Genomic DNA, 20,776 nt, shown 5'->3' with positions numbered 1-20,776 from the left:
CTTTAAATTTTCAAAGCCTTTCATTAAAATGCAATATACAATAATACGCTTGAAACTCGTCGTATACAATAATTTATAATTTGTAAGACCAGAATAAAGAGGCGATAACATTTGTAGACTAGATAATTTATAGATTAGATAGGTTACTGTACTTGACCCTGACGAGGTCGAAGGTAAACCAGTTAGTGATTAGCTATAAACAAAACAAGTGAACAATTCGTTACTTATTTTAATTGAAATTAATTATGAATACAATGTTACTTAATTAATCATTATTGTTAAATCTCACATCGATGTTATATTCTTGGTCGTCGTCAGCTTCTTCGTTCTTAGTTTCTCTTTTTGGAGAATTGTTTTCTGTTTTGTCGGCCCCGTAATTAACTTCATTTGGGTTCAAAGGTATTCGAGTCGGGCCGTCTTCTTTTTTAGGACCATAATATAAAGTTTGGCCATCATCGCTTGGTTTTTTATTGTAGTTGGTGTTACCGTGACTGTTTTTATTTTCCTGTGACGTGTCTTCTGAATTGTAATATTCGTTTTGATTCTGATTTTGCCCGTTATAATTGTAATTTTGCCACGGTTTGTTGCTTGGTCCGTTATTATATCCAGGTTGGTTGTTTCCAGGTCTCACTAGAAATCCAGGCTGGTAGTTGTTATTGTGATTATTAGCATTAGTATTGTAGTCCATAGGGCCTGGACCTGGACCATAACCATGAGATCCGTAGCCAGGCGGAGGATGATGCTCATTATCTTTGTTGATATCAATATTTCCCCCGAAATTCAAACTTCCACTTTGTCTGTGAGCTATCTTATCAATAAATGTACCTGCATTTTGTATCCTTGCACGAATTTTTGAAGCGCCATTTATGATAGCATCTAAAATCGGTGTAGGATAATCTCCGTAACACATCACTGCCATCATCACAAAAATTAAGAGACTTATGTTCATGTTTCCTGAATTTTTAACTTATTTTATTTATATCCGCAACTTGTTGATAATTCCGTAGCGAACAGCCCACACTTAACTGACGCTTATTTCCGAGTAAGAATGGCTAATTCGCAGATCATCACATGGCAAACCAGTTTTGTTTCGGTAGGTACCTAGTTTATTACAAGTTTTAGTATTCTACATACTTACAGTTATACACATTTTTATGATTTCGATGATCAAAAATTATTCATGGGTTCTCATCCATTTTAATGACTCGATAGATATTTTTATTATATTCTATATATTATTTTTATCTATTTTATTCGATTTCTGTTCGGTAATTCATTCTTAAAAACTTTTGTGTTTTGTTTAAGTTTTAATTTATTACTATAAACTACATAATCCAGTACAAGTAGTTAGTCTAGTCTGCTTCATCTCGGCGGATGTCAATATCGTATACATCTCCGGGGTAATTTCCTTCATCTTCATCATTTCCATTTGTAGATTCTGACGAAGAAGGCGTTCGTACTGTTGTTGATGTAGATAAGGCATAATGATGATGATTATTATTGTATTCAAGAATTACTGGAAAGTCTGTAGTAGCTCTATTGATAGTATGATTAGAATTGGAAAAAACATGACTTTCATCAGGATTAAAGGTATGCTGTTGTTGATTATTGAACCAAGGATGTATAGGATGAAAACTTCCTTGGAAAATATTGTAAGGAGTATTAGGACGTGGTTTTAAGTTAACGTTCGTAATTTTATTATCAAATTCAGGGTGAAACCCTACTTGGAGGGTGTTATGCTTTTGATTAGGGATAAGTGGTTTAGAAAACACATCGACGTTTAAATTAGGAAATAAAGGCACACCTTTGATAATTTTCTGAAATTTGTTTGTATTCTGTATTGTTTCAAAATTACCATGGAGTTGTTGAACATTAATCACAGCGCCGAAAGATTTTTGATGTTGTACATTAAAATTTGTCTTGATTAATGGATCCAATTTTAATACATTTTGTTGATATATTGTTGGGAATGTAAATCGATTAACTTGAAAATTTGAGTTTAAATTTGAGAAAGTTTCTTTAAATGGCGATGAGACAGAACCTGGTATGTATCCGACACTGATTCCAGGTGCTTTATTTGCTTGTGCCATAATATTTGATTGCTGAATTTGTGATGATCCGTCCACATTTTGAAACCATGGCTCAAAACTGGTCATTTGAAATTGAGTAACACTTGCAGATATAACAGTCTTACTTAATAATATCACAAATAATAATATGCGAAACATTTTAACACTGTTAACTCTTTAGAAGACGAACTATCGACTACCTATTTAATTACGAATTTCCACTACCAACGTACTTAATTAGAGTAATTAAAATTTCATTTGTTGATGATGTATAACAAAAGGTATATATTTGATAGGTGGATGCCCCGAATGTGTCAAAACCTTTGGGTAGATATTATAAAATATTTATTGTTTCCCGTCAAGACGTCACGATTCTTATACCTAAATACCTATCTGCTAAATGTAAACAACTTAATGCAAACGGAACTCACGACTTTTATAATACTTATTAGTACCTACCTATCATTAAAAAGTTCTATGTCCCTCCGTCATTATTGCGGCCATAACTGACACTAGTTAAGTAGGTATTCTTCGACGAGAGAAAAATAATTAAGAACTATGTGAATTTTATTAATTGGTATATACGTCCATGATAATTTCGTAATACCTACCTACCTGTCGTCTTGCTCTTAACCATTTAAATGGCCAGACAAATGATGAAAATCTTCATATTCTTTTTTATAATAAGAAAAAACAAACAAAGTATCTATCTGGGTAATATATCTAAACACAATCGTAAAGTTTTTGTGATCACTTTTTAAAGTTTTCCTTGAAATATTGCATCATCTAAAACTATTAAATATCATGATACTCCAATGAGGTTTATTAGTAAATTTTAGATTTTCAGGTATGAAATGGTATTTGGTACAAGTAGGTACCTACTTTAAATAATTATAAAACCATAAAATTTAACGGTTTCTTATCAAACGTATGCAAGATGACCATTCATAGGACGACAGATACCTAGACAGACTAGTTAAACTTATGCAACCACAAATTTTGGCTTAAGGTATTTTTATATTGGAAATTTAAGTTTGACCTCAATCTGCCAGATGGTTTAGCAAGATGTGTTCAAAGATGGATGGTTTTATAAACACAATTTAACCCAAAGGTTCGGCGTGCTTCCTAAATTCGGACCCTGTACGCTAGTAAGGTGGATAGTATAGGTCGCGCGGTGGTTTAAGAACGCTCGGCAAAAGTAGAAGGGGCATGCGCAGTGATCAATTTTTAGGTCTATTAGGTGCGACGAGGAGAGAGGGGGGGCGGGTGTGCGCCGACGGCGACACGTATTGGTGGATTAGTCACTCTTTACTTCCCGCGTTGAGTTCGCGCGTCCCGTGTCTCTTGGGTACTGTTGCGCACAAATTGTTTTATCGTATTTGTACGCGACAACTTAAAATAATATATCAATTCTCAAACAGTACAAGTCACCCCTACCCTATGTCCGTCCACGGTTGAATATAACTATGTCAAATTTCATCAAAATTGGTTCAGCCAGGTCAGGTTAAGTGTGAAAACTGAACATGCATACACACATACACATTTTCGCATTTATAATATAAGTAGGGATTATAAGTATTTATAAGGCACAAAATCCATACTAACATTATAAGTATATTATAAGATATGGATATACATAGTTAAATAACCGAGTTAAAACATAGGCTACTTTTTTTGGAAAATCACGCGGGCGAAGTTGCGGGACAACAGCTAGTATTAAATAAATAAAAAAAAAAACATTTCCCTTAGCATTTTTGAGCGCGAATGTACACATGCGCCGTTTGCCCCCACTATTTTTTCCGAGCGTTCTTTAACCACCGCGCGACCTATACGCGTGATGTAAGCTAGTAACGCAAGCTAAAATAATACATATTCACTCGAAAAACCCTAGGTATCGGTAATTAATTTGGTGAACTTTTGAGGGACACAGGATACTAAAACACAATAAATGTGGTTAAAATTGTATTCATTAACAAGAAGGCTATAAATATAACGAAAAATATCAACGAGAGGTGTACATAGATTTAAATACAAATCACAGAAAATTCGAGAAATAATGTGTGCAAAATAATTTTAAACTTCAGCCCTGAGCACATACTTAGGTATATGGTTTTAAAAGTCTTAAAAGTTTGTGCATCTCGAGAACACACAAATCTCTCAAATTTTTCCCTCGATTTATTCTAGTTTTACGGGATATCAAAATTAAATTATAAGATAAAAAGAGGGCGTAACATGATATTATTAAAATAAATTAAGAATATTTTTTTTTATAACTAACTATGTAATGATTAGACTTTTTTTGGTTTGTAGTACGATACAAAAAATAACTTAATCACATTTAGTATTATAAATTAGACGTTAGAAAGGGCGTCTCATACTTTTAATTAAGTTTTTGATTCGAAACTCAATTGGTCTCAACCAAGGCATAAAAGTTCATTCATCCAAATTGAGCGAAACTATTAACATTTTACTTAAACAATTTTTTATGAATTCATTATTCACATAATATTTTATAAATAGGCTAAACTCAATGGCCCGATGTATTTTAGCTTGTAAGTAAAATAAAGAAAAACAATATCAATTGATACAGCAAACAATATAACTGTTCACTGATATCAAACTCTGCACTTTGGATTTAAGGAACTGAATATGTAATTTGACTTGGTAATATAAAATCTCTCTACGAATCGTTTGTAATAAGATATAATAATATTTAGTTATATATAGTTTGATCTTAAAGGGTCAACATATTATAAATTGGGTACACAACAGAATGATCGCGAATTTGCGCGAAGCGTGCTAAAAATAAACATAATTTTAATGTTATATAATTACAATAAAACATTTCCACAGTGACCTATTGATCACTAAGAACCTGATTGTCTCACGTCTGACAGCCTGCCTTAGTTGGTGTTATGAACTTTTTATGTGATGTCAAAAACAAACTTACCTGGATGTTTCTAGATGTTTTACAGAATTAAAAGTATGGAACCCTTTCTATTAGACATACTTATTAAATTTTAACTACAATCTTAATTATTAATAAGGCACATGCAGCTTAGGTGTAGTTTATTAAACATGTATTACTGATAATTCGTCTAGCAAAATAATTATTAACGAAGATAAGACTTTACACATATTTAAATTGCATATTTACCTAACTAGTTTAACTATAGTGATTTGGATTGTTTTAATTATTATTGCATGTAAACGAATCGAATATTATCAATCGATTTCTGATTTAAATTTTTCTTGTGTAAATAAAATGACAAGGGATTGGGTGTGTACGGCTAACAGCATATTAACCTACGCAAATTTGCCTTTATTACCGCGTCATATAGTTTCATGCAGGGTAACTTGATGCGGTAGACTGTACATAAATTATTATGCATTAAAAATAAAAACTGATTTAGAAAAAAAATGCGGGTGAAAAATGTAAATTAGTTTAAAATTTGGATTGTGTTTTACTCTTAACGTAACTATGGATCTCTCGCTCGCTTAGTATTCATTGGGAGAAGTTACACGACAGGATTTCTTTAGTAACTGATTTATCAGAAAGTTGTTTAATTCATGCACGTCTAGGTATTTTTATTTATTTATCTACAACATTAAGTACACAACGGCCTAAGGTTTCTATAGTAGCACCATCTTAACCTCTAATAGTTTACCATAGAGGTAGTATATGGCTAAGTAGAGCGCGCGAACATTATTACAGTATTTTTCATTGCTAGATGCTGTAGGCGACCTTCTTACAAAAAACCTTTGTGCATCGTCGTTGTCAAGGAGATAAAATCAACACTGCTAACGCTCGGCGCATATAGCTATTAATAATTTACATGAATTGTTACCACCTCTATGGTTGTTTTTAACATAATTATGTATTACTTTTCAATGTATGACATAGATACACTTTGACATAAATTCGATCTTGTTCTCTACCTAAAATGCTACGAGCTAAACATGAACATCATTTAAATTCTATATCATTATGTAACATCAGATGAACACATTAAAGTAAATTATTATTTGTTTACGCTGAGATTCTTTTGTTAGTTTTAGAGAGATCTTTATCACCAATTGGTTTAGTTTAGTAAGGTCTATATTTTAAACAGTTATAACATGGCTATGTAGAATGAAAGAGCAGATGACGATCTGTTTGAATTAGGAATTGAAGACATTTAGAAGAGAAAATAGGTGCCAATCCCCAGCGCACTCTAAGTTGTAAAAAAAATAAAGTCTTTTCGCTTAATTTGAATTTGGAATATTTTATATGCTGACGTTATCGCTGATTGTAGATATGGGTGGGCCGCTTTTTTCAGCGGCGTGGTGCAGCGGACATGGCGGCCGCTTGACGTTCCGTTTGGTTCTAGAACTTTCGAATTTAGGCCCACGTTGCGAACTGCGTCCGGGATTGAACTTTGTGAGGTCCCCCGCCGAGGCGGACTGGAAATATAAATATTTAAATAAAAAACAAAGAATGACAAATCTTAATGACTTATTATTTTTTACTCTGGTAAAATTTTAAAATGATTTCGAAATTCAACGCGTTGTTTGGAAATAGAGCAAATCTAGTTCCTATGGAACGTCGGTGATTAAGGAGACTCGAACTTTTGGTGTGAAAACCTTTAAAGAACCGGAACTAAGGTTACTTCGGAAAATTATCTTTTTTATTAGAGTACGTTTGACCTCAAGGTGAGGCTTAAGGTGGGGCCCGCAAGCACATTATTCATTCTTGCTTTAAACAATACCAGTGTCATATTATTGGGGCCGGCGAAGGCGTTAAGGTTAACACTAACGATATTATCTTACTATTTTTACTTACTTTTATTACTTGGAAATAAAAGAAAAACATACCTTATCGAACACTTTTCGGTTCTTAGTGGCGGAGGGCTTAGGCCGTGGTCAGTCGATGACGTGTTTGATTTTGACATACAACACGCACGAGAACAGAAAGCCGAAGATGGGGATGACCGACATGCCGACCCCCACGGCCGCCAGGATTATCAGGTGGTCCCGGATGTGGTTGGTGAATTGGCGTATACAGCCCTGGAAATAATAAGTGGGCATATTGAATGATCGGGTCGATCGAGATTTGCCTGATCAGCAGAGCTAGCAAATGAGTTTTTGGCAATAACAAATTTAGAGTTAATCCATAATTTGACTCATAGGTTTAAGCTTTTTTTTAATATTAGTGATAATAATTTATGTACAGTAATCAGTTACGTTAGAACGGAATTTTTAAATCGCCACTTAGTTATAAGTAAGTATGTTAAATCGATTGTGAGAAATGTGGTTAAAGAACTTTATTTCTCAAAGAAATTTACATTTCACTTACAGAGAAAACATTTAAAATAAATATGTACATTTGTTGGTTGGTTGCATTCAAATACATATTTTTAATAAAAATAAGTCGGTAGTTGCGTATATAGCCGCTTGCTGCTAACTTACTAAACACAAACGCAAGAACAAAACATTAGGATGCTCGCGTGAACAAGTTTATAGTTGGTGGAGGAGATGGTAGTTACAGTGTAGTAGATGTTGGAGGGGTGGTCCCTGGCGCCGCAGCGCGAGGCGGGGCTCCTGCAGCACGAGTCGGGCACGAGCAGCCGCGGGTCGTGCTCGTGCCACGCGCTGCGGCGCCAGTCCTCGAACCGCACCGCGCCGCAGCATTTGAACTGGAATTAAACGTTTCAAAGTGTTACTCACTAACATACATATGATCACGTCTATATCCCTAGCGGATTAGACAGAGTCACCAGTCTTGAAAAGACTGATAGGCAACGCTCAGCTGTTTGACTTAGTGATAGAATTGGCATTCAAATAGCGACAGGTTGATAGCCCATCGCTTAAAAGAGGAATTCCAAGTTTATAAGCCTATTCCTTTGTCGCCTTTTACGACATCCGTGGGAGAGAGATGATGTGGTTCTATTCTTTTTTTTAATGGTGCCTCGAACCACACGGCACTCTCATTAACACAGATTCAAATTCCATCTAGGTGCTTATGATTTCGATACTAGCTTATTAGACAAAACATCCTGCCACGGCCATGTACCTATTCTCCTTTACTTATAATAGTTACGTTAACTTTATTTGCACGTACAGGCAATTGGATGTGCAACAAACATAGGATATTATTGTTATGGGATTTAATTAGCGCAAAGAGTGGTAGATAACACGATGGCATTGATGCTGTTCCATACAAATTTGCGTTTACTGGCCTTGCCTCGATCCCGTTCGGATTGTCAAAGTCAATCAAGGAAAAAGCTTATAAACCTATGGTTCTTCTTTAAGGTCATCAGCTAGCAATCTGGTAATATCTTTACATGTCAACTTGCACCATTGAGCTATTCTGCTTTAGCAGTGACTTTTATGTTTTAGCCTCTCTCTACTCCATACGGAAAAAGGCATATGTATGTTAACTAAGCCTGGGCTCTTGTCAAAGACCCAACTGAATTAATATACGGAACAAATTAAACTGACCGAGTTAGCCTCGAAGTAAGTTCAAGACTTGTGTTACGAGATACTAACTCAACGATACTATATTTTATAATAAATACTTAATACTTATATAGATAAACATCCAAGACCCAGACCAATCAGAAAAAGTTCTTTCCTCATCATGCCCTGGCCGGGATTCGAACCCGGGACCTCCTGTGTCACAGACAAGCGTACTACCGGAACGTTTTGAGCCATTGAGCTATTCTGCTTTATCAGTGACTTTTATGTTTTAGGCTCTCTCTACTCCATACGGAAAAAGGCATATGTATGTTAACTAAGCCTGGGCTCTTGTCAAAGACCCAACTGAAAAACATTCTAGGGAATTCACTATGTATATGCCAGGGAATTGAGGATGTTAAAACCTACTTTCAGTCTGCATGCGATCCACGGCGTCAGTGAGGTCGGTGTCGAGCGCGTAGTTGGAGAGAAACGTTTTGAGCCATTGAGCTATTCTGCTTTAGCAGTGACTTTTAAGGTTCTCTCTACTCCATAAGGGAAGAAGACGTATGTATGTTAACTAAGCCTTGCTAAAGACCCAACTGAATTAATTTTAGGGAATTCACTATGTTTATGCCAGGGAATTGAGGATGTTAAAACCTACTTCAGTCTGCATGCGATCCACGGCGTCCGTGAGGTCGGTGTCGAGCGCGTAGTTGGCGAGGAACGTTTTGAGCCATTGAGCTATTCTGCTTTAGCAGTGACTTTTAAGGTTCTCTCTACTCCATAAGGGAAAAAGACATATGTATGCTAACTAAGCCTGGGCTCGACCCAACTGAAAAACATTCTAGGGAATTCACTATGTATATGCCAGGGAATTGAGGATGTTAAAACCCACTTCAGTCTGCATGCGATCCACGGCGTCCGTGAGGTCGGTGTCGAGCGCGTAGTTGGCGAGAAACGTGTTGTTGAGCTCGGCTCGCAGCTCGTGCTCCACCGCCACCTCGTAGTAGTACGCCAGCCCGCCCGCGCCCGCCTCCAGTATGAATGTGATCAGCAGGAAATATGTGTACTGAAACGACCAAAAACGGATAAGTACTTTTTTTTATTTGATTTCAATAAATTTATTCGGCAGAAGTTCTTTGTGTAACGAAAAAAGAATGAGGAATTTTTTTTGACGAAATTTTAGGTAGGTTTATCCTAAATATTTACCTCAGTACAAATCTGTTAAAAATGAATATATATGAGAATTGAAACGTAGGTGATTTTTTAGCCGTCCATTGTGACGGAGTTTCCCCGTAATTAATCCCATTCTTATAATTCTACTAGCTTTTCCGAGATAAAAAGCTAGGATTTGCGAAAAGCGACAATTTACAAATTCTACGGGAACTGCTTTTTTTCCGGAATTAAAGCTAGCTATGTTCTCCTCAATATCCTTATAAAAAATTTGTTTGTATAAAAACTTGAGCATACAAGAAATCTTAATCACTGCACTGTGGCAAATACTTACACATAATAAGCTGGTTCTGTTTTCAGTCTTTAGTCCACAACAGCCCAGTGCTGACATAGGCACACCGAGAGCTCCCGCCAGCACTAGCAAGTACGCAATGGCTGGGTATGTGGGGGTAGGCAGCAAAGACACGAATCTGTGCCGCGACGTCACAGTCCAAGCACCGACTGCAAGAACGCCAATGCCTGCAAACTTAAATGTAAAAAAAAAACGTAAAAAAAAGAGTTAAAGCGAAGGTTACGAAAAAAAATCAGGTTTTGTACATAGTTATATCTAAGCTACAAATAGTTAAATGAGGTAGAGTTTTTAATTATGATTGTTCGATTGTAGGGGCTCATCTTCGAAAATATTGAACCGATCATGAAAATTTCTTTTACCGTTAAAAGGGTAAATTGACTGCGGGTGTCAGGATTAGGTTTGTGTTGTTGTTGTAGTTTTTGAGATTTCGTGAGTGAGTGAATAAGTGTTTTTCACTTTTATATAGCAAAGCGTAATTGTATTTATTCTTTATTTTAACTTATTCTAAGTTACCCACCAGCCAAATATGGCTCAAGACCACGTTTGGCTTTCTGTGTCTAAAAGCACTATCCACCCCATAAAGGATAACGACATTTTTGTCTATGTTTACTTACTAGAAAAACGACGTTAAATATATGTAGGACGCATTTCAGGAAATTCACACTGCAGCAGTCCGCGTCCCTCGACTTGCGCGGCTTCACTTTCTTCTTCTTCGCCAACAGAGCGCCGCCATCTTTCTTTTTATCTTCCGCCATATTCGTCTATCTAGTAGGCAATGTCAAGCCAGTTTCTTGCTTGTTTCACCTCCAATCATTCATTCTGACGTGGTCACTGACCCCCTGAAAATAAACAGATAACTGTGAAATTTAAAGAACCAATAACATACAATAAATACACAAATTAAAATGGGGACCTACTTACTTAATTAGGAGATTAGGTTTCCCAAACGTTGTATGGATTAGCAAGGTAGTTTATACATTAAAAACACATGAACGAATTACATTATTTATTTAATTATAGAGCCCTATAAAATATCTTATAAAAATGGAATATTATACAACATTTAATAAAAAATAAGACAACAGAATGTCAAAATTACTTCATTTATAGTTAGTACAATTAAAATGTATAAGTTGATAAAAATATTTCAGGAATATGATTGTTGAAAATACATAATATATACAGACCAAGTTGTGTACAGAAAGTAAATCAGTTATACATATGTATCATATATTTAATATCAGTCCTTGATTTCATCACAATGCAAATTCATTTATATACTACATACATCATGCAAGTTTGATGTGCTGCCAATCCTTTGGATTTGATAAATAAACCTTAAAATACAGTTTTATAAGTATAGCAATTTAGCAATATGAAGAAATTAATATTCATTACTTTAACACAATCAATTCCACAAGATTTTGTATGCAAATGAACTATCTGTTGTTTATCACTAAAAACTGTTAAGATGTATTTTTAGTTGCGTTCCTACAATTTATATTAACCCAGTAAACACCAAACCAGGGAATAGAAGAATACTTAAAACATAGGGTGATGGATGTTTAAAGAGTTAATATTAATCTGGTGTTTATATTATTTGACAAACATCCTTATTGTACTCTTTGTAATTATTAAGAAACATCAAGATAAAACAAATTTGATTAGAGTGAAATAATAGTTTTGACATTTATACAGAGATAAAATTGATATTTCTTTTATGATTTCCTATAGCAGAAAGTAAGATTTACATTGTATAAAAAAATAATTTTACAAAGGTACAGCTTACAACAAATAGTTCACAGTTTGGTACAAGATTACGCTATCTACTTATTCCTCATACTGTTGTAAAGTTGTCTCCAACTTCTCAACAATCTTCTTGTAGAAAGTTATCTGCTGCCTTAGGAATTTTTGCATGGTGGCTTTCAAATCTGTGGTTCTCTCTGTTTTGAAATGATTGATTTCGGCAAGGAGGGCATAAGATATGACATCAGTCCTTCTCAATACTTCATTCAACTGAGCCACTTCCATCTTGTGTTCAGCTGTCAGCCGCTCACATTCTCGTTTCTTCTGCACAGCACCTTTATGGTTGGCAAGACAATCAGGAAAAGAGCCCACAATTCCTTTGTACAGATGAAACTTATCACCAAGAGGATCCCAGTCATACTTAGGTTGTTCATCATACATTCTCCCAATTTCAATATAAGCACCTCCAGTCATTTTAATTGCCGATGTCAATTTTGAAGTGGAAATTAGGGTTCCTTCATCTAAACTAAGAGCATTCCCCAAATTGTAGAATGCCTCCCCGACCTTTTGACAATCCATTTTGTAAGGACCTTGAAATCTCTTAGTTTGTGCTACACACATATTGGTTACAGATTTGACCGATGTGTCCATACTAGCTATGAATGTGTGGCACTGATCAGTAATGTGATCAACTTGTGATTGTAGTAAAGCTTTCTCAGGTACAGCTAATGAAATACAATAATTTAAGCTCAGCAAAGGATCTCTTTCGGCTTGTCGCTTGCCAGCTTTCCATCTCTTTTCATCTGTGCAGGTAAGGAAGTGTTGCCAGACTTCACATTTTGATAACACTGGATGTTTACACATCCAGTCAACAAACTCTTGGAGCTGGACACGCCTTCTCTCAATCAGCTGCTCGTCATACCTGCCAGATATCTGCTTGTCAGGCAATGGTGGAATTGGAATAAGAGTAAATTTTTCTTGCAATCTTTCATGTAGCCAATCAAAATGCTTGTATCTTCTTGAAACTTGTATATTATTAAATGATGGTGTCAATTGATATGCTATAAAGCTTTTAATACCTTTAAATTTTGATTCCTTCTTTGGAGAGGCTACAGTGACAGAATAGGGTTGAGTAATAGGAGACCAAATATAACCCTCTTCATCTTGAATGATGTAAACCTTATCTTGATCAGGCACTTCCACATTAAGAGTGCCAAGCAGGTAGCTTTCACCAGAAACTTTGGATGAAGGTGCAAATTTGCTTTTTCTAACTGTTCCTACTGTAGATCCGAAATTAGAGCTTGTGTCATCATTGTTGCTGTATTCAGATATAGGCATTCCTGGTAATGGTGTCAGTTGAGAATTTTGGTTGTGATGTGATTTATGTTGTGCCGGGCCAATTTCAGAGTAAGTGTCATCATCCCAATCGTCATCCCAGCCATCCTCATGTGATGCTGTGCGCTGATAATTGTTGTCCCCTGCACTATACTGTTGGTCTCCCCAGTCATCGGCAGCTTGGTCATACCTTGGAACAGCGGGGGCTGCTTTGGTATGTGTAGATTCATCTGGTGTCAATTTCCTAACATATGCAGCTGGAAATAAACCAGTTTCACCCTTAGAGTTCTTGCCTTCCCACCAACCTTCACCAATTTCGGTATTGAGTAGAGTCAAAATTTCTCCAGATGTAATTGACATTTCCGTGGTGCCTGGGTCACCCATGAAGTCATACAATGCCTGGACCTGGGTCGTCATCTTGGACCCTGTTACCTAAAACAATTTAAAAATTATTTATTACACATGCTTGTGTATTACAAATATTTAACTAAAGTACAGAGATATAAGGTAAGCCAGTAGGTACATGTTTTATCTTATCATTGTTATCAAGAAAAGGTGAGAATATATACATAAAGGAGATAATGCAATGTTCACATCAATGGGTCGAATTATTATTAGAGCATATTATTTAGGGCGTTGCTTAACATTTCATATTGGTCGCAAGACAAGGAGTTGACACATATTCCTAATAGCCCCTAATTAAGCTCGGCGAGTAATTGTCGAATATAGATGACAAACCATTGTAATACTGCCCCCTTATGATTTTAGAAAGTGGAGTAATGCTATTCAAATTCCAAGACAATTGTGTTTATACAAAAACATGAACGACTTTTGTTAACCATTTCGAACTAGCATACTTGACGTTTTACAAGATCAAACTTTACTGTAACCTTATTACCTTGAAAGAAAAAGGTAAACAAATAGCAAAATTTTAACACAAATAGAATAATTGCATTAACATCGGTAATAACTTGTTATTTGGCTGTTTTGTGTTGGAAATTCATGACGTCAATTTTGGGATAACCATTCGATTATAAAGTTTTGCAACTATATAAGTTATTCCTGGGTTACATACGAGTAATTTGTATATAATACGTAACTAATAATACACAAAAATACGAAATACTTACTGGTAATCACAAAATAATTTACAAAGGCGGATACACTGATTGTACTTGTACAGTCATCTGAATGACAGTTCGTTAGAACTCGTTTGGCTGTCTGGCTGCTGGCTGGCCTGTCGCAGCAGTAGTTTGTTGAATAACGTCAAAATACATAAAATCTATTGGCTGGTCATGTGCAATGTCTAAAATTAACCAATCCCACCTTGAGGATCAATACTGACATAAGGTGAATACATGTAACAGCCAATAGTGAAACAACTGAAGGCATATTTAGTTTCGAATGTTACCAATAGATGGCGGAAAAAATAATTATCAAGTAGCTGGCAATCTAGTAGCAATATTAAAAATAGTGCGGATATCATGGTTTAAAGTCTGTCGTGAACTATATATAGATACATACCTACATACATATAACCACGTCTTTATTCTGTACGGGGTCGACAGAGCCAACAATCTCGCAAAAGATTTAAAGGTCATTGAGATGTCTAGGAATTGAGATTCCAAAGAATATAAGCCTATTCCTTAGTCGCCTTTTACGACATCCATGGCAAAGTGATGGAGTGGTTCTATTCTAAAGTGCCGGACCCACATCATCATATCTCTGATGCTGATTAAACGAGAGAAAGATGTTATTTTTACCTATTATTTGTCCTGGCCGGAATTCGAAGCCTTGTGTCAGGAGCAGGCAGGAAGTAGGTAGGTACACTAGCAGAAATGGTCATTAAAAATAAATAATTTTCATCTAGTTAAGTACATTTGTTTTTTTTTTATAAATTTGTTTTTCAGCGCAGCATTGGGACTCGGACAAAAGATTCCGAGGAACATGAAAGACGGTGAGAGGCTTAAGTGCTTTAGTTGTTTTAAAACAAAAATCACAATTCACGGCCCCAACCAGATAGTCCAAGATCCCAGAGCCGTAAGACACAACTTATTTTCTAAAGAATGGATCTTTCGATTCTCAGTAGTCTTTCATGTACTTTTAATACCTGCATGTTTGTGAGACTTGCCCGGTGACACCTGCGCAGGTACCAGGCGAGAAAGGTAACTAAAAATCACAGTTACTTAACTGAAATTTTTTTGACTGATTTTTATATATATTTTATAGAATATTACTCTGAAGTCATATCAGAGAAGTCAGACGCTTTCCATGCGCCAGAACTTTTGTCAGACGCTTTAAAGCTCTATCAAAAAAAAATTAATTTATTTTTAAATGTCTGACTTTTATATATGTTATTCAGATAACTATTACAAAGTTGTATTAAATCAGTCAGACAGTTTGTAATGACCAAACACCCCTTAAACACAAGAATTACTCAGCCTTGAGTATGAGCGCGATAGCACAATGCGCATGCGCGTCAGAGTAAAATATCTAATATTTGAAAAGTACTTACTGTTTTCAATTTCATATTTTTGCATATCTATTCAAATACGATGAAATTTATAATTAAAATAATAATTGATCATTTTTAAAATAATATAATATATTGCATATAAATAGGGGAAAATTAATTTTTTTGTAGCAATAGCCTTTCAAAAAGAATGAAAATTTTATTTTATTTTAAACTAGCGACCCGCCCCGGCTTCGCACGGATGCACAGCCGATACTAAATATATGTATCTCTTTAAGTCTTGCTCCCGGCAAAAGTGTCACTTCTGCCTGCAGTCCCGCAGCGCAACCTGTTGTTGGATATTGTTTAGATCTAAGAAGAACTTTCATATTTTTGCAAATCTATTATTATATTTTTCATTTTATTTTTTAATTGTTTATGATTTTATTTTTACAGAAAATGCTGCCAGCAACGACAATCTAACTGATGATGAGGACGATGACTTGAGTGGACAGTATAGAGATTTAATAAATGATGAAATTTCTGGACCGATTTTAAAAATTCTTTCACCATTCGAAAGCTACATTTTCCACGAGTAACATAGACTATATTTTATTTTGGAAAAAAATAGGGTTCCGTAATATATTTGGATTTTTCGGACACAAACTGAAAAAAATCAACCAAAAAGTTACTTATTTTGCGTACGCTGCCTAAACTACAAAAGATAGAACCATAAAATGTTTTAATTTATTGTAGATCTTATAAATATCTACAAAAAAGTCCGCGACACACTATACCTATCTATGTCGAGTGAGGCACAACAACCACATTTTTATTTAAATTCTTGAATTTTTTTTGGTCTACATTTAAACGCGTTTTTTTTTTAACATGATATTAATCCTTATCAAAATAAATAATTTCATCAATAAGTACAGTTTATGTAGATAATATTTGGTCTTGAATGATTAAAATTGGACGTTTGGTTTTGAAGTTGTGGTGAAATTAAAATATTACGATTTCTGCTGCACGGTCCGTTGCGAAGTGCTCCGGCTGCTCCCTACGCAGCGGTCGTGCGCGAAGTCTAATAATTTTCATGAGATTATTTTTAGCTTTTGTTCTTAAAACTACACCTACGCAAAAGTTCTTCTTAGATCTAAACAATATCCTAAAACAAAAGGTTGCGCTGCGGGACTGCAGGCAGAAGTGACACTTTTGCCGGGAGCAAGACTTAGTTAGCCGCTTTGCGGGCGGTCCTTTAGTTAGTTCTAATAGAGATACATATATTTAGTATCGGCTGTGCATCCGTGCGAAGCCGGGGCGGGTCGCTAGTTTAAAATAAAATAAAATTTTCATTCTTTTTGAAAGGCTATTGCTACAAAAAAATTAATTTTCTCCTATTTATATGCAATATATTATATTATTTTAAAAATGATCAATTATTATTTTAATTATAAATTTCATCGTATTTGAATAGATATGCAAAAATATGAAATTGAAAACAGTAAGTACTTTTCAAATATTAGATATTTTACTCTGACGCGCATGCGCATTGTGCTATCGCGCTCATACTCAAGGCTGAGTAATTCTTGTGTTTAAGGGGTGTTTGGTCATTACAAACTGTCTGACTGATTTAATACAACTTTGTAATAGTTATCTGAATAACATATATAAAAGTCAGACATTTAAAAATAAATTAAGTTAATTTTTTTTTGATAGAGCTTTAAAGCGTCTGACAAAAGTTATGGCGCATGGAAAGCGTCTGACTTCTCTGATATGACTTCAGAGTAATATTCTATAAAATATATATAAAAATCAGTCATAAAAATTTCAGTTAAGTAACTGTGATTTTTAGTTACCTTTCTCGCCTGGTACCTGCGCAGGTGTCACCGGGCAAGTCTCACAAACATGCAGGTATTAAAAGTACATGAAAGACTACTGAGAATCGAAAGATCCATTCTTTAGAAAATAAGTTGTGTCTTACGGCTCTGGGATCTTGCTCTAAGAGATAAAACCTTTTTTCGATATTTGTGCGGCAGACGGGCACGGTAGGGCTTTGTAGGGATATTCTGAAGACACCGGTGCACCCCGAATGTTAGCATAAATTCAATTTATTCGAGCATCCACAATAAATATTTTGGTAACATAATTGCTACATTTTCGACGATTTACGAGAGACAATTACACAGCAATTTTTGCTAAATGTATGGAAACTAGGTTTGCCCGAAATAGCGCTAGATATTATCGGAAGTTCTAAAAATCTTTATTTAGCGGATTTATTTGCCTCTTTTTTATTTAGGTACCTCCTTTAAATATATGCTACTTAATAAAATTGTATTATTCTTTAGGTAATGCAGTGAATTGCCCCGTACGTCAGTCCATATTTCGACTCTGTTTCTGCCATGCCCTGACTGTGATGGAGTCTGTGCTCTCTGCTACTCTGTGGTGCCAATCTACTTTATGTTAAACAACAATTGATAGCTATACCTACATCGCTGTACGGCCCTTGGAGGCAAACTTAGAGAAGTCAATTAACGGGAAAGTAAACGATTTATTTGGGGTAGAAACTTTTAAAAGGAACTAATTTAGGAGCAGGAAAATTTCCAATTTCGTTAATAGGAATGAGGGACGATAAATCGGGCTCTAATCTAACGTTGACACTTCTTTCGTGACTACGAATTACTTACTTAACATATGTGTTTATGTAATTAAGAAAGTATTCGGATATAATACAATTAAAAATTGGATTGCATTTGGAATTTTTTAAACTTGCACTCATACTTTTCCGATGAGATAGGTCGTATTTTTGACATAGGATTTGTCTTATTTAGATTTCTGTGTATTTTGTGGATTAATAAGGTATCTACTAAGTAGTACCTATACCTACAAGAAGTCAGTACGTAATTATTTCATTAATTAATTTGTAATAAAAAATAAAGATTGTCGTTCGGAATTCTATTAAAAAATTATAAAAACTAATCTCTGTGGTTACCTACTACTAGTTCTATCTAATAAAGGTAGGACTTACCATAATTGGGTGCCACCATCTGTTTGAATTGCGACTGGTCTACAACTTTTGGGCCCACATTACAATCGCCATGATGCCCTGACATTACGGTGATTGAATACAGGATATGTTGTGATTTTATCACGGGATATGGTAGACTACTTACATGATGTTCACTGGCACATTGTACGACCAATGTTCTATTTCGCCTATCGTATTAGAATGATAAAAGTGGAACACTGACATATAAACGAATATAACATATAATAAATCGAACGATTTGTTCCAAATGTTTTGTGTAAATACGTTGTTTTATTTTTATAATAAAGCTTACGCTAACGAAGGCACTTGGTGTAAAAAAGCCAGAATAAACAGAATTTTACCTATAAAATGTATTATTCTGACTTTTTTAAAATATGTTAATGAGGTCCGACGTAATTTACGTAATAATTTTGGCAAACAAATTTATTATCTAATTATTATTATTCTTTGTTGAAATTTTTACGCAACAGTTTTAAATTTAATTTGTAGCCCATTATTTAACTAATAGAGCCAGCAATAACTCTACTAAATAAGTACTCGAATAAAGGGGGAAAGTTTTTGATTGCGTTTAGATGGAACAAGTTTCTGCGTTGGCGAAGACAATAAATAAAAAGTTGGCAAGAATCTAATTTTGTCGCTACTTATTTTATAAAGGAAACTAATTAAAGTCGGTACTTTGTGTGAATTTTAAATGGTGGGTTTGCTGTTAACGGTTTGCAGATCTTGGCTGAAAACTTGCGTTTGAAGTTCACAGTGTGCGGTAGGCACAAGAAAGATAAGAATGCCAGAAATACTGTTCTTTCAACCATATCTATAGTAGCTATATTTTGAGAATTGTGTGCTTCGAAAAAATACAGATACGCTTTTGAGGAATGTTTTAACTTTATTAGAGAGTACCGATGACTTTTTTAACAAAAAGTCGTTATGTTTACAATTTTTAAGTTAAAATAACACATTTTAATTTACTACTTTCTATACAAAGCGAAATTATAAAAGAACTTATAAAATTCTGGTCAGCTCGTTAGCTGGTTTGCACACAGCATATGCTTATGGGTAATCAAGTTGCACGATGCACTAATTTGACTTTTACAAATTTTCTATTATGGCTAAAGTTATCACCACACGTAACGTACTGAAATCGTATTTCTACTATGTCAGAACCGTTTCGCCTCAGCTCAAGGCACTCGAAATAAAATCCGCATCTTGTCGAGTTTTCCTGCACTTTCCCGCTTCGGGCTCAGAAATCCCGCCCTTAACGCCCACCGAACACTGGAGATTTGTTATTTGCTAAAGAAAATATAGCTAGAGTAGTACTTATGTTGAATGACTGGAAAGTTTTCATACAACGTAAGGATTTTAATTTTCAAATACTGAATCCAATGAGTTACTTACGTTTGAGATGATGCCGAGAGTCGATCAAAGCTTTAAGTTAAAGTCGAGAGAAAAATGTCGGGAAGTATAGAATATACACAACCTCAAATCTCAAATCTCAGATGTATACTAACATACATATAATCAAGTCTATATTGTGTTATTAATTTTTTTTAGCCTAATGAAAATAAAAAAAACCGCCAGAGAGACGTAGTTGTATACACATTTTTAATAAAATATTAATAATTAATTATTTTTAGATATAAACATACATATGAACACGTCTACACACCTTGCGGGGTAGACAGAGGCAACAGTCATGAAAATACTTGAAATACTGAAGCCATACGTTCAGCTAACTATATGGCTTAGTGATAGAATTCAAATTCAAATAGTGACCAGGTTGCTCGCCCATCGCCCCCAAGAAGAATCCCAAGTTTAAAAGCCTTTTCCTTAGTAGCTTTTTAGGACATCCATCTGAAAGATATCGAGTGGTGCTATTTTTAAGTGCCAGGAACCACACGAGCTTAATTTCTAACAAAGAAAATAACATTAATAATACATTTAGCCAACTGCAAGCAATATCTCCAAGTGGGATAAGCACATGTCGTAGACAGCGACAGATTGCTTAGCCGCCGTCTACGAATTACAGGCTTCTGTTGCATGCATGTGTGCGGAGTGTAAACGTTAGTAACCTTTGCCTTTGGCTAAATTCTGGGAACCGGAAGCTTTTCAGAGCACAAATTTAAACATTCTTATGTTTAAATTTGTGCTCTGAAAAGCTCATCACTATT

The 20,776-nt window shown here is 35.1% G+C and overlaps 3 protein-coding genes across 4 annotated transcripts in view; all 3 read right to left on the bottom strand.

Moving 5' to 3' along the window:
• Positions 1 to 214: 214 nt before the first annotated feature.
• LOC106131215 (GATA zinc finger domain-containing protein 15) lies at positions 215 to 2,278 on the bottom strand. The gene has a single exon (XM_013330225.2). It carries the CDS (start codon positions 947 to 949, stop codon positions 266 to 268), a length of 684 nt encoding a protein of 227 aa, XP_013185679.2. The 5' UTR covers positions 950 to 2,278; the 3' UTR covers positions 215 to 265.
• A 1,749-nt stretch (positions 2,279 to 4,027) lies between these two features.
• The window catches only part of LOC106131213 (CD151 antigen), a 28,304-nt gene continuing 11,555 nt past the window's right edge, over positions 4,028 to 20,776 (bottom strand). Inside the window, exons 2-7 of one of the 2 annotated variants that reach the window (XM_013330224.2) lie at positions 10,647 to 10,871; positions 10,015 to 10,206; positions 9,403 to 9,576; positions 7,595 to 7,744; positions 6,924 to 7,115; positions 4,028 to 6,512 (exon numbers count right to left, since the gene is read on the bottom strand). In XM_013330224.2, coding sequence (XP_013185678.1) covers positions 6,972 to 7,115; positions 7,595 to 7,744; positions 9,403 to 9,576; positions 10,015 to 10,206; positions 10,647 to 10,787 — 801 coding nt within the window. In that variant the 5' untranslated portion in view covers positions 10,788 to 10,871 and the 3' untranslated portion in view covers positions 4,028 to 6,512; positions 6,924 to 6,971. Of the gene's footprint in view, positions 6,513 to 6,923; positions 7,116 to 7,594; positions 7,745 to 9,402; positions 9,577 to 10,014; positions 10,207 to 10,646; positions 10,921 to 20,776 lie in introns of those variants that run through there. The other variant, XM_060944602.1, reaches the window with a different exon arrangement.
• LOC106131212 (sorting nexin lst-4) lies at positions 11,024 to 14,372 on the bottom strand. The gene is made up of 2 exons (XM_013330223.2): positions 14,244 to 14,372; positions 11,024 to 13,545 (listed from the first exon to the last, which is right to left on the bottom strand). Exon 2 carries the CDS (start codon positions 13,528 to 13,530, stop codon positions 11,863 to 11,865), a length of 1,668 nt encoding a protein of 555 aa, XP_013185677.1. The 5' UTR covers positions 13,531 to 13,545; positions 14,244 to 14,372; the 3' UTR covers positions 11,024 to 11,862.

Source organism: Amyelois transitella, chromosome 6, assembly GCF_032362555.1.
Source record: "Amyelois transitella isolate CPQ chromosome 6, ilAmyTran1.1, whole genome shotgun sequence".
In the NCBI taxonomy this organism is placed as follows: Eukaryota; Metazoa; Arthropoda; class Insecta; order Lepidoptera; family Pyralidae; genus Amyelois; species Amyelois transitella.
Note: the sequence above shows the minus strand (reverse complement) of the source record. Positions and strands in the feature narration are given on the sequence as shown.

Coding starts and splice junctions, on each gene's coding strand:
- LOC106131215 (XM_013330225.2), bottom strand. CDS start 949: ATGAACATAAGTCTCTTAATTTTTGTGATGATGGCAGTGATGTGTTAC.
- LOC106131212 (XM_013330223.2), bottom strand. CDS start 13,530: ATGACGACCCAGGTCCAGGCATTGTATGACTTCATGGGTGACCCAGGC.